The following is a 14,057-nucleotide window of genomic DNA, read 5'->3' as shown; positions in this document are numbered from 1 at the left end:
ACTAAGGGGTTCGTTGGCTCTGAACTTAGCTTTAAATGGACCTTGCATTAGATATATTTTGTTATTGTTCTGTAATGTGCCAGTGTAACACTTCCAGGTATTTATTACCTCTCAGAGATCACATGACTTACCCCAACAAAGCCTTCGTCTGCTTTTGTTTTCCTCCAATGTTCAGACATCATGCAGGATCACCATCTACCGTATTTTTCGCTCCATAAGACAATTTTTTTTTTTCCCCCAAGAGGAGGGGGAAAATGAGCCTGCGTCTTATGGAGCGAATACCTATCGCCCGACACCCGGGACATGCAGTTTCGGGCGCCGGGCGAGTCATTTTAATTTTTTTTGTACATTCGCCCTGCTCCTGACAAGCAGAGCTGAATGTACAGTGGGAGCCGCTGCTCGTTTAATACAAGTGATCTAATTAGATCACTTGTATTAAATCGTGCGGCGGCGATTGTGTCCGCCCCCCGCCGTGGTTTTCGGGGTCCCCCGCTCCTCCGGGGGGCTGTGATCCGTCGTTCTTCGTCTGCTCCGTGTGATTACTGAGACTGTGGCTCTGTAATCACAGCGCTCCCTGTCTCAGCGGTCACTAACTGCAGCTTCTGTGACAGAATTTCTGCCACAGAATCCCTGCGTCCTATCGTCCGGAGCTTCTTATAGACCGCAAAATACGGTACTTCCTGGACTAGGGTGCTGGCTCAGATGACCCAGGCCATGTAAATCCTGGTGCCTGTGCAGTTCTTGACTGTGTGTTCAAATGTCCTGCTGCTACCTCTCAGACTGGAGAAATGCTTTCTACTGCCTGCGGCAGACTGCTGACACCATCTCGGCCTAGCCATAGTTATACAGACTTTTAAAGTTCCTCAATGGGAAAAGTACAACAATTAAGGTTGTGGTGAGGCAGTATAAAAGGAACCAAAAAGCCCACCTCTAAAGTAGTGGGAGATGCAGCATTTCGCTATTACCCACAAAAATGTTAAATGCACAGACCCTCTTATGGCAAGACTTTTGATGAAGGGAATGGTCTGATGGCAGGGACTCTTTAAGTATCAGGTGGAAACTTTTAATGTGTTTTTTGGTTCTCGCTTTAGGAGGGCTACATTTTTTCAGACATGATTTGCAATACCGAGAACAGTTTTAGAGCTCCCAGGTTTCTCCTTTGTCCTCTTACTAACCCTAACATAAGTGACTCTAGTTTTAAAGTGAATTGAAATAATGTTAAATGTGCTCCCCAAGTGCACTATACTCTCCCTTTTCATTTTCCTTTCCCTAATAAAAGTTGCACATTTTTCTTCTAGATATTTTCTCTTTCCATGTATGAGCTGTATTTGACAGAAGACTAAATCGTTCCTTTGTCCTCTTCTAGCCATGTCCAAGGTTCCGCTATCAGACCCAACAGAGGAGGACTCCCTGGAGAAGGACGAGATGCAGCTACTAAATGAGATCATGGGCGCCTCAGCTCTGGATGGTGGAGACCTCAGCAAAGAGTGGACAGAAGTATTCGGGGAGCCGCTGTTCAACAGTCAGCTCTTGAGTCCGACTAGCGAGGAACTGGAACCTAAAGCTGAACCACCATCTGGTTTCCTACCATCACAATTGCTAGACCAAAACCTGAGCAGTCTCCATTCTTCATTATACGGTTGGTTTTACGTAGATGAGTGGATATATCTCCTCTTATATGTTGGCAGGCCCGGCGCTACCGCAAGGCAAGTCAGGCGGCCGCCTTAGGGCGCTGCAGGGTGAGGGCAGAAAAAACAGGGCATTTTGACAAGTACTTGAAAAAATGCCCCGATGTTCGCTATGTTTTTTTTTTTTTCTTTTACTTACCTTCGGTGCGGGAGAACAGCGGCGAGTCAGCGCTGGTCCAGTGGGAGGAGCTCCAGGTGGGGTACTAATTTAGCTGGTCGGGGACTGCCTGAGGATCCCGACACGCGCTGCACCTCAGGCAGTCGCTGGCCAGATAAATTAGGACCCAACCTGGAGCTCCTCCCACAGGACCAGCGCTGACTCGCCGCTGCTCTCCCGCACCGAAGGTAAGTGGGGAAAAAAAAAACATAGCGCAAACATCGGGGCATTTTTACAAGTACTTGTCAAAATGCCCTGTTTTTACAGGGGGTCGGGGAGGGGGGCGCAAAAATGCACCTTGCCTGTGTAGGCACGAATCCTAGCACCGGCCCTGTATGTTGGTGCTTGAAGGAAAATTGTAAACAAAAGTTTGGTGAGGTGGAAAATATGGGAGGCGATTCTTCTGTTCTTCTTCTGGTGGGGCGGGCATTCTTCCAGGACTGAGCAGCGCTTGCGTAATGATGTGCCCCTCCACTCAGTCCAGGAGTACTGTGAGTGTTGGCTTCAAGGCTACAGGTGCACTTTAAGAAGTCAAAAACAAGAACGGGATGACGGCTAACTACATAGTGCAGGAAGTCCAAGGGTTAACTTACAAAGTGGGACTGATCAGCTTTTGAAAATAGTAGAAAATTAATTTTATGTACAAAATGACCACAGCCAACACCTTATTATCGATACATTAAAAACAGTACTTTAAGTCCACACAGATCTGCCGGAGTAGAATTTCTGGCACTGCCAGCTGCACTACTACTACTACTACTACTACTACTACTACTGTATTTTCCATCATGTAACATAAACTAGCAAAATTCTATCCATTCATTAAATAGCCAAGGTGGAGAAAAAATAAAGGAAACTGCTATGTCCGAGCATTTCACTATATAAGAATGCAGCATGGCAATGTCGGAACACTACCATGTCCGAACTCTCAATGGTCCGAATATGTGGTGGTATCAGAACATGAAGCTTGTTATCCATGCCATACCAGCTCTAGAACCCACTGCCTCCTACACACCCACCTGATCTAGCAGTCCTTGGGAGGATTGGGGTTTGGACTATCAGTGGGCAGGTGGCACCCTCAGTCTGGGGAAGCATTAGTAATGTTTGAGGATGCTGACATGGGTGAGGATTAGTCCTTTGGGTGTGACCAGTTATTAGCATGATGTAGTAGAAAGTCACTCGCACTCCAGTAAGATTTTCTGATCATGTTCTTTATTGACACAAGATATGTTCCATTGTATAGCTAGACAATGTGACAATAATGTGATGGATCTCGTGTCAAAGAACATTGATAAAAAATCTTACTGGAGTGTGAGTGACTTTCTACTACGCTGTGCTGATCTGCACATCTGCTGTCATCTCAGGACCCACACATGACCTTGGGTTACATCCGGTCAGGAGTGCGATGGGATTGACTTTGTTATTAGCATGTTTGCGCTTGGCTGGAGAAGTTGTGCGGTGTTCCAGGTGGGGGGACAGCTGGCTAGACATACTGAGGAGCAGTTGTTTTGTGGGTGTGGGTTAGTATTTAGTGGAGTGTCCAGGTAGTCCCCCTTTTGAAGGGTGGGGACCATGGATAGTGCATTACCATTATCATGACCACTTGGGGTCTTTGGTGAACTTCAAACCCGGAGACTTGCTTCCACCATTGCTTTCTCTTACCCTTTGCCAGGTAATTGTTCACTGCCTGTCACAACTGCCTGTCATTTCAGCCACCATTTTCTTCTTCTCCCTTGGTTTACCTCGCTCTCTTCCACTCTTTTCATATGTCCTTTCCAGGCGCTTTCCTACACATTTAGTATTTGGTTATCAGCACAAGAAATGTTTGTGTTATACACTGGACACATCCAAAAATTGATCCTTCTTGATGGTTATCCATAAACACAGGCAAAGTGTTTAAGGAAAGATCTACTCCATTTACATGATGACAAATACCATTAGAGTGGCAACAGTGACAAAAATACTAGGACATTTCAAATAGATTACGGATGGGGGGGAGGGGGGTTGCAGTAGAAGAGGTAAAGATACTAGAGTGGTGGATAGGGAAAGTAGAGATGGGAAATTGAAAGGGGAAGGCGTGCAGGAGGGATGAGGGAACAGTAGGGAGTTGGGTACAAGAGAAAAGGGGGGGGGGAGGGGGGGGGGCAGGAATAGAAGAGATGAGGGAGAGAAGGGGGTGCAGCAGAGCATAAGGGTCAAAAGAGAGGGGAAGAGGCAGGAGAGATGACCACATGGAGGAAGAAGGGGAAGTGAAGCGACAGAAGAGGGTAGGGGATGGAAATCAGGGGGGATTGGGAAAAGAGTGGATAGGTGAGGGGGGGGCAGAAGAAATGAGGTAACGAGAGAGAGAGGTTACTCGGGCAGAAAGTCTTGTGGCACATTCTCCCCGGTCACCCGAATTTTGGTCTTAGGTGGCTGTAGCAGAGACAAGATGGCAAGCTAAGCTGAAGCACATAATGTCACCATCTATCCAACACTTTTACTTGGCCCCTCAGGTGACCAGTATTAAGTTTAAGGGGCAACACAGTCACTTTGTATATTCCTTTATTTCAGACTGGACCGCATTCAGTGGGGCCTTATCTTCAACACCATCATCATCCTCAGCCTCTTCATCCACAACCATCCATCAAAACAGCAATGCAGCTCCACAGAAAGGTGAGAACTGAGCCACATACGGCCTGTATTGTTCTATGAGGTGCGATTTCCAGCAGTCGTCGGGTTCTTGAACATAATGTCATGCCGGATTCCATCTGTGTGCAGAATATACTGAATTATACAGCTGATTGTGATTTCTGCAGGTTTTGGAATGTCCTGTGAAGTACGGACATCCAGCTGTATATAGGATTCAGTGGATACATAAGGCCTCCTAGTGGTGGGGGGCATGCCATCATGTCATGCCTAGTGGGCCATTCATGAAGCGAGGGAGGAATTCAGATTACATCTCAGGGGTGCAAAGTAGTACTTTGGAGGACACATTCAGTCAATACCCCATATTTTTCCTGCAGCACTCAATGGGCTCTTTGAGTGAGTGTGACAATAGGCCTCAACCCCTGTACACATGAACTGACCTTTACCCTTTTTAGTCTTGGCACCAGCTTGGGAGGGTTCTTTCCTCGCCTTCCTCCAGAAATCCTTCTAACACATGGATCATCAACTGGGCACCAGATCAGAGGACTGCCCTACTCTCTATCAAGAATGGTGTATAGAAGCTACCATGAGATGGCCACACTGATAGAGGCTCTAACAGTGTGGCCATCTCATGGTAGCTTCTATACACCGTTCTCATCCATGGGTCCCTTTTCCCCTAAGAGGTATCTCATAATTTTTCAGTGTAGCCACTACATGCTAGCTTCTGCACACAGTTCTCTTCTATGGTCCCCTTACCCTAAAAGGAATCTTATTCTTTCTGTGTAAGCATCTAGTAGTAACTTTTGTACACCATAGTGATCCATGGGCCCTTACCCTGGGAGGTTTCCCATCTGTGTTGCTATCTAGTTGTCAATTATATATACAATAATCATCCATGGGCCTATACCGCAAGAGAGATCTAGTGTTTCAGTGTAGCCATCAGGCTGTGACTGTACCTCCATATTGGCAAGTATTATCAGCACTTGCACACGCTTTGGAATGGACCACAACCTTAAGTGACGGCGCTTAGGCCCGGCAATTGGCCTTTCAGGTACTGAATAAAGCATTCTGGGTAGACGCTGATGGTACACAGTAGGACCTGCACTATAGTGTGAATCGATCAGTGACAAAGTCTCAAGTAGTTGCAGATGGTATTCGGTTTATCGCGGGAAGGGAGGCTCCGCTAGATAAAGCCACAAAGAATGGCACGCGCTAGCTTATAGTGGAGCAAGTCTCGATAGCTGGGTATGCAATCACACAACAGGCAGGGATAAGAGGAGATGGAAAGGAAGGGAAAGAGAGGAAAGAGGAAGATTGGGGGGGAGGAAAAATTGTTCATGGAGACTGCGAGGAGCAGCGTTATAATGTGAAAAGGGAACAATGGGAAAGGAAAGTCTTTTTTGTGTGTGTGTGTATATTGTAGAGGAAAAAAACAGGTCACCAGCACTCGTTTAGAATAAATCTGTCCTTTTTTTAATGGACAATTGTGTCACTACAATCAACAGAGCCGACGTTTCAGGGCCGCACAGGGTCCCTTCTTCAAGGCAGTAAAATTGTGACCTGTTTCTTTTACTTCGTATTTTGCACGGTGCCATCCGTGATAGTCATTGGGAGCACCACCGTTCTTATTTGGCAAGGACTGCTGTAAGGTGTGCGGAGAGGACCCCCACCACCTGAAAACTTGTATATTGTAGAGGACGGCAAGGCTGGGTCCTGGATGGGCGATATGTATCACCCCTATTTGGGTTGAGGTCCTTTAAGGACAGCCGCAGGGTTAACCTTCCTGCCCCAGGAAGGGGTTTAAAGGTCCGCAGCTCCCAGAGAGGAGTGTGGGAGTTGAGGAGGAAGTCATCATCTGTAGCTGTGTGTGACTGTGAGAGAGAGCTGCTGTGCTGCTGTGTTGCTGTATCGCTGTGCTGTGCTGGGCTGCAGGACTAACATTCCTGGGAAGGGATTCCCAGGTCTGGGACTTTATACAACAAGTCGGTGAGACATCTTTTGTTTTGTTCTTTGTGCTGAAGATAAGCAAATATTTGTGTTTTTACCTTTTTTCTGCTGCCCTGCAAGAGCAAATAAAAAGACTTGTGTTTTGGAAAACCCCCTGTGCAAGTGCTCTGTGAGCTCCCCAACATCACTAGATAGATAGATAGATAGATAGAGATACTGAGACTTTGAAGACAGCAGTGCATTGCACCCGAGTGCAGTGCAAAGGCTCCTTCAATGCCAAAAATGGCAAATGCACATTAATTGATTATGAGATCAATGTCCTGCTATTGGTGGTATGCTGCATCTGCATCATATGTGTTGTTTTTGGTTTGGCCCATAGCCGAGTTCTAATGACTATATCCATTTATTTTGTAGATGTATCTAAAAGCACAAAAGACCTTTCCACTTGGTACAACCTCTTCGCAGATCTCGATCCTCTATCGAATCCCGACGCCGTAGGAAAAACAGACAAGGAACATGAACTGATGAACGCATAACTGCTTCCTGTGTCTCTGCGGATGCCCCTCCCTCAACAAGCACCCCTATCTCCGGTGATGCCATCGCTGGTGGCAGACTGCGCCCCAACACTCGTGCCACTCCTTTTTTTTCCCTCCTGAAATAGAAATTAATCTTCTCCTCAATATATGTGTGAAATCTTTTGGCTTTGCCAAAATCTACACTGGATTCGCTAAAGAACTATTTCTAGAGAGATACTAGGAACCTATTTTTATAACTGTAAGAGGTCAGAGGATGTAGACGCCAAAATGTCTTTGGTTTTTTGGATTTTTTTTTCTTTTTATTTTTGTTTATCCACTTTTTTGGTCTTTCTGTTGAGAATAATTTATTTGGGTGGAAGCAAAATTCTTTATTGCTTCACAGATACTCGGCATGAACTGCAATGAGCGACCTCCTTTTTATTACACGGCCAGAGAGCAAGTGCAGAGTACAAAAACCAATTGCTTTCCCACAGATTTAAAAAAAAAAAAGAGACTACTGTTGCATATTTTTTGGAGGAAACCGTTTGACAATTTTAACCAACATGACAAAGTGCCTCTAATAGAGTGGCTTTTATTTCTGACCTCCTTACTACTACACTAAATACTCTGCACTTGCCCACGAGATGGAGTATTAATCCCAGCAGTTCTCACAATGAGCATGCTTGCAATGTCATTAATCAATAAAATTACTTTGACTCATGAAGTGCAACGCAGTTATCCCGGCATCTTATTTCCTTTGCCCATATTGTATTTATACGGGGAACTTCATGTTCTAAAAACCTTAAAGAATTAAAAAAATAATTCATTTATATTATTTAGAACATAAAACATAAACTTTTACAGATCATTATCTCGACACAAATAAATTTAAAGGAGAACTATGGGGTCAGGGCTTTTCCCCATAGTTCTCCTAAGGGTAAAGGGAGGACGCAAACTAGCGTCCTCCTGTCACCCAAAGCTCAGTATACTGCGAGCTACAGCTTGCAGTTTACTGAGACGCCGCAGCTGGGACAGATCCCGACAATTTTGTCTGGATCCACCCAGCTGTGTGAGTGACAGCTGGCTCTGCCTATCCAGAGGCAGAGCCAGCTGTACCCGCCCCCTCCCCCGTCCGTTCCGCCAGTCAGCGCTGGATGATCAGACCGGGGAGGGGGGAATCCCTGCAGGGAGCCGTGAGTGACGGTTACGGCTCTCTGCAAGGATAGATCGAGAAGTGAGCGAGCGCCGGTATGTGCTCGCTCACCTCCCAATCTACTGAGCCGACCTGTGACAGTCTCATTGTCACAGGTCGGCTCAGATTATGAGGCTGAGTGAAAATCCCTCGCCTCATAATTCTCCTTTAAGACATAAACGGCCCTCTCGGGCCCAACCCGATAAGACTGATTCAGCTGCATAAAACAGGACACAAACAAACACAAAAACAAATACACACATATATACATATATTAGAGGTGCACCGAAATGGAAATTTTAAAACCGAAATAAAAAATTGTCCGGCCAAAACCAATACCAAAAATGTTTTTTATTTACATTTTTTATATAGTTTATTTTTTTATAAACTTTTTAAAAAATTTTTAAAAAATATTTTTATTTCTTTACTTTTTAGGGGCTTCGGGGAAATATTAGGGATCTAAACAGACCCCTGATATTTCCCTTTTTAAAATAGAAAAAGAGATTGAGGACACATAGTCCTCAATCTCTTTTCTTCAGCCCCTGTTATCAATGAACAGGAATCCTCTATACTGAGTGTTCCTGTTGATTCATAACATGAGGACAGAGTATGGTTACTATAACCACAATCATGAATGTACAGGAGGTGATGTAGATCACTTCTCATTCATTCATAGTTGGGGATATAGTAACCATACCATGTCCTCAATTATGTACACACACTCAGCGATCACTGACTGCTTGTACCTCGCTCTCCTCTCTGACACGCTGTCACAGGAGGCTGGGCGGGGCGGTGCGGGAGGAGAGCCCAGCCTCCTGTGACAGCGGGGCCTGTCTCCGCCCACACACCGCTCTGCTCAACTGTGATAGGAGGCTGAGTGGTGTGGGAGGAGACGCCGGCCACTCACAGCGCTCTGCGGCTATCAGTTTCTCTCCTCCCCGCTGGGACACCGAGGAGCGCCCAGCGGGGAGGAGAGGATCAATGGATGCACTGAAGTATCGGCAGGAAAATTGCACTTTCGACATTATGCCAAAAGTGTAATTTTCGGCCGATATATCAGTGCATCCCTTAAATATATTGTATGTGTGTAGTTACTGAGAGAAAGTTTTTCAGGATTATTCACAAAAGAGTGAAGTTTGGAGCAGTCAGGAGAAGGGAACAATCTAGGACAACATAGCTGAACTGGAAACATTCTCCAATTCAGCTCACTTTCCAGCTCAGCTATGTTGTCCTAGATTGTTCACTTCTCCGGCCTTCTCCAAACTCTTCACCCTTTTGTGAATAACCCTGATATTTTTTTTTATGAAAATCTCCAGCAACCTCTGGAGGTACCCTAGGGGGATCCACGGAATCTTGGCTGAGGAAAGGTGATCTATACTCGGCTGGTGGAAGATTTTCCAGTCAATTTGTCTCCTAATAATGGAATCTCCCGTCCTAACAATACCAAGTCAACTTCCAGTACTTACACGGCTCCCATTTACAGAATACATTTGGTGATACGATAATGAATACAGAGCCGCATTAGTGTCTCTTACATCCGTACGGAGATCAACTTTAAAAGGTGGAGTTCAGGTGTGTCATACTGGAAAGAGTTAATTATAGGAAGCATGGGATAACACTTTCCATTGATGTGCCATAAAAGGATTCTGCCAGCAGGCAGATAATCTATATCATATGAAAGCTTATTGGCGTGGTGATCGGTGGAAGAAGAACATTAAATATTTAACCTGAGCTTATTAACCAGTTATTTGTGTGCACTTTTAAAATGCACCAAGTCAATATTGTTTTTTAATCTGAGTGCTTCTCGTTCTGTTTGTGATCGTTGCTGGTGATGGCATCAGATCCGCTGTATGTTGGATACATTTAGTAAAGTACCACAAGACAGTGATAGGACTGAGCTCTCAGTTTTCTGTCCACTTTGGTGCTTTATCAGTTATCAAATCCACTTCCTGTGAGTCTATAGTGTCACAGCTCCACCCCTCAATCTGGACTCCCAGGAAAATGCTGCAGGTAGGGGTGCCACGATCCCCACAGCTTTTAGGTCACCCATCACCAAAGGAAGAAGAGGACCTGTCATATCACAATAATGAAGATACCTGAAAAAAATGTATGTACAGGCAGTGCCCGGATCACGAACAAGATAGGGACTGTAGGTTTGTTCTTAAGTTCAATTTGTATGTAAGTAAGTTGGAACAGGTACATTTTTTTAAGTGCAACTCCAACCCAAAAAAACTTTTTTTTGGTTTTGGAAAGCATAAGGAAGGGTTTACCCCCTGTAAAGTTTGTTTTGCTGCGCGCGCGCCCCTGTTCAGAAGATTTCACCTCACTTTCTGTCCCTGTGACAATTTGATTTTGAAAATGTTGGGTTGTCGTGGAAACAAGGATTGGTGATAAAGCTTCAGTGGAGACACCTTTATCCCATGATAACTCTTACAGGGGTGAATTCCCCTTCCTAGGGGTAGATTTCCTCTCACTTCCTGTAGTCTCAAGGACAGGAAGTGAGATGAAATCTTTCTAATGAGGATACAGACAGCAGTAAAAACCTCACAGTGACCCGGAAGAATAGGCGGGCACCCCTCGTCTGCACGTCTAACAAGAGCCAACTTCCTGTAATGTACGTACAGTACTACGAACCAGACCCAAAAAGGCGTGCACTCCTCATTGGCACGAGTGTGGTAGTACTACGACTGAAATGCTGCACGGTACACTTTGGCTGCAGCCTGGGACCCCCTGCTGTACAGTAATAGCCTCCGTTTGTAAGTAGGGGTCGTATGTAAGTTGGATGTATGTAACTCGGGACTGCCTGTATGTTTTTTATTTATTTTTAAGGGTGCAGGGATGCTTAACTACCTCCGGGCCGGCCGTAGTAAAAAAACGGCCGGCCAGCTCTCTCGATCTGAGCGGGCGTCTCTAGACGTCCGCTCAGACACGCCCCCTTGCGCGCGCGGGAAATGGCCGGAATTTAAAAACTGGCAGGACAGGGGCGCTAGTGTCTGAAAGGAAAAGGCCAAAAGTTTGTGGTGGCCTGACCATCACACCTTCACTATAGGCTTTGAATGGGTATAGAAATATGGGAGCCACCATTTCTGATTTGGCTTTCCAAAAGGTCAGGAGCAGAGGGTTTCCTACTTGGCTTCACTACCAAGCGAGTCATTGAGCAAGCATGCCTTAAGTGACGTCCGCCATTCCATTAAATGCTTGTCGGGACGCAAACACAAGCAAGGAAGCCAAAACACGGAGAAGAGTCCCGAAAACCTTTAAAAAAACATGGTCAGCAATGGCCACTCCCAAATGTGTCAGCATGGGATCACTTTACCAGTAAAACCATCGGCTTAAGATATACTTCAAATATTTTAGTAGCTGAGCACGTGAGCAAGCTAACCAAAAACTACTAAATGGATCAAAGCAAACCTGTCAGCAGTCACGTTTCTACCCAAGAGTGGGCACCACGAGGCACCTGCCTCTACCGTTAACATTGTCCTCTTCTGTGGGCCCAGTGTTCAGCTTTTTCACAAATTCCAAAAGCCATTTCACATATGTTGCCAAAAGGCATACGACCACTAAAGGGCAGAGACGGTACTGGCCGGGTCCTACAGATATATTTCCATTGCTGTTCTCATGCTGGTGTGAAGGAATATGGATCATATCAAGAAAATGTATTTTCCTATGTTTGAATTTGTTTCATTTGCTTCCTAGCTTTGTGACTTTCCTTACTCAGCGTTAGCGTTGCTATGCGTAACCAAGAGATATCCTGTATCCGGAAATGCGCCGAGGATGCATGAAAAGAATGCAGAGGGAGGATGCTACAGGCAGAAGATATCTTCGACTAACCAATTAGCGAGAGACACAAGACTTTAAGGTCTCGTTCACACCTAGGCGTATTGCATATGCACGTATATGCGGTATAAAAAGTCACGCGACCGTCGCGCGTTTCCGAAGGCTACTTGGCTGTATCCCAATGGAAACGCGCAACAAAACGGCCTAAAGTAGTACCTGAACCTTTTCAGGCGTGGGCCGTTTTGTAGCGCGTTAGGGACGGGCGGAAATACGCCAAGGTGGGAACGAGACCATTCAATACAATGGGATTTATATTTTTGAGCGTTCGTCGAGCGTAGAACGCGCTACAAAACGTTCAGGTGTGAACGAGGGCTAACTGACAGCTCCTCCAGTTTACCCAATAGTACAAGACATTGACAGATGTGGGCATATGTGTGACGAACACTCTCCTGTTATCTGTGTATAAAAGAGAGACCGCCCTGAATAAATTAGAATCTTCATAGACCGTTAACCCTGTGTTTGTGATTTTTCCGGTGCACCGAACACAACATAATTAGGAACAGCAGCAGACATCTTGTGTGAACCCAGTTGTGGTTCTGATCCATTTCAGCAGCAGGAGATTCTGCAGTCTTTTCACCAGCAAGTAACTAACTATATAGGCACAAGCCGGCAGTCCTGTTGCTGGTGAGCTGCCTCCAGTATTAGAACTCTGTTCATGTAGAAGTGGATCTCCTAAATCTTTTTTTTTTTCATAAGCAAACACCACCAACTAAGACCACATAGGGAACGGCTGTATTTCCAATCACAAATGGTCTTTAATCAGCATTTAGCGATTAAGAAAGTCAAAGAATGACTTGCTTTCCCCAGGAGCTGATGTCCACTTACGTCAGACTCACAAACTGATGCAACAGAACAGCAGCCAACACATTTGCTTTGGTTTTGAATACTGCAGGGGAAGGATCTACAGGCCTTGTTCACACCAAATGCAGAGCAGACCTGCATGAGTTTCTGCACACACAGTGGAGTAGGTTGTGCCGCGTTTTTGATGCATTCCGGGCCGTTTTGGGGTAAAAAAAAACCCACTTTTTTTTAGTTTAAAATGGCCTTTCAGTGCGTTCCAGGGCATTTGCATGCATTCCAGAGAAGGTAAAATAGGACATGCTGCAGTTTTTTTTACATGCTCTGGAACTGAACTGGAGCTAAAAATACTATTGGAATACATTGGACGCAGTTTTGCTCCGGTCTGTAACTGCTCTGCTCCTGGAACGCGCTTGGTGGGAACAATGCCTTACTGTCAGAGCAAAGAGCAGACTTCTGGCTGTAATGATATCCAGGAAGTGAGTGTAAGACGACCTGCCTGGTTCCTCTCCTGTTTCTTCATATATTTAAATGCAGACACCATGATATTATGGTTTTCTAAGGAGTCTGGATTGCGGCCTATCACATGATCTACTCATGAGATAATGTTCAGGAACTGATTGTAAGAAGACCTTCCCGCGTCCTCACTGGAGTCTTTCCTTCATATATTAAAAGCAGACGGCATAGCGTTGGTTTCAACTGGTCCACTTGGACCCCATAGATTCTCTATCAGGATAAACCCAGCAGGACACCCTTTGTAATAGGAGCCAATGCAAAAGCACTCCCCCACCTGGTCATGGACTGGTCAGAATCAGGTGTGGATGTGTCAGGCTAGGTACACACCTAGCCGACACCTCACCGAGCAGCAATCGTGCACGATTCCACACGGATTGCCCCGCAGTCAGGATTTGCCAAGGTGTGAACCAATCGCGCAGTAGGTGACATTATTTTCTAATGGCACCCCAGTCGCGCAGGGCGGATTGCGTGGGATTCCGCCAGTGCTTTTGAACACTATCACGGCTAAACAGCTGCACGTCATGTATCGCAAGAAAAAAAAAAGGCACATGTACTTTTTTTTTCTGCGATTGCCAGGTGGATGTCACCCCAGCGAAATCAATGGGGCCTCACGGAAATCACTGATTGCATTATACAGGACCGCACGACACCCTTATCATCCAAACCTTAAAGAGTTGAATGAAGTTAAAGCGGAACTTTACCACCTTTCACTAGACATCACATCAGCATGCAGCTCTGCGTGCTATGCCATCAACATTCATTAAACAAACATATTTCCA

At 45.5% G+C, this 14,057-nt stretch overlaps 1 protein-coding gene and 1 long non-coding RNA gene across 2 annotated transcripts in view; one reads left to right on the top strand and one right to left on the bottom strand.

Moving 5' to 3' along the window:
* Window positions 1–7,009, top strand: part of ICA1 (islet cell autoantigen 1) — a 33,768-nt gene extending 26,759 nt beyond the window's left edge. The window contains exons 11-13 of the mRNA XM_018555120.1: window positions 1,367–1,639; window positions 4,399–4,500; window positions 6,835–7,009. Of these exons, the coding sequence (XP_018410622.1) occupies window positions 1,367–1,639; window positions 4,399–4,500; window positions 6,835–6,956 (497 nt within the window). The 3' untranslated portion in view covers window positions 6,957–7,009. The remainder of the gene's footprint in view (window positions 1–1,366; window positions 1,640–4,398; window positions 4,501–6,834) is intronic.
* A 110-nt stretch (window positions 7,010–7,119) lies between these two features.
* Window positions 7,120–12,263, bottom strand: LOC108785935. The gene is made up of 3 exons (XR_001941161.1): window positions 12,253–12,263; window positions 8,200–8,207; window positions 7,120–7,192 (listed from the first exon to the last, which is right to left on the bottom strand). It is a non-coding gene; the product is annotated as an uncharacterized LOC108785935 (long non-coding RNA).
* Between the last annotated feature and the right edge of the window lie 1,794 nt (window positions 12,264–14,057).

The sequence above is a fragment of the Nanorana parkeri genome, unplaced genomic scaffold (genome assembly GCF_000935625.1).
Source record: "Nanorana parkeri isolate BGI_ZX_2015 unplaced genomic scaffold, ASM93562v1 scaffold184, whole genome shotgun sequence".
In the NCBI taxonomy this organism is placed as follows: Eukaryota; Metazoa; Chordata; class Amphibia; order Anura; family Dicroglossidae; genus Nanorana; species Nanorana parkeri.
This window is presented reverse-complemented; position numbering and strand designations above follow the sequence as displayed.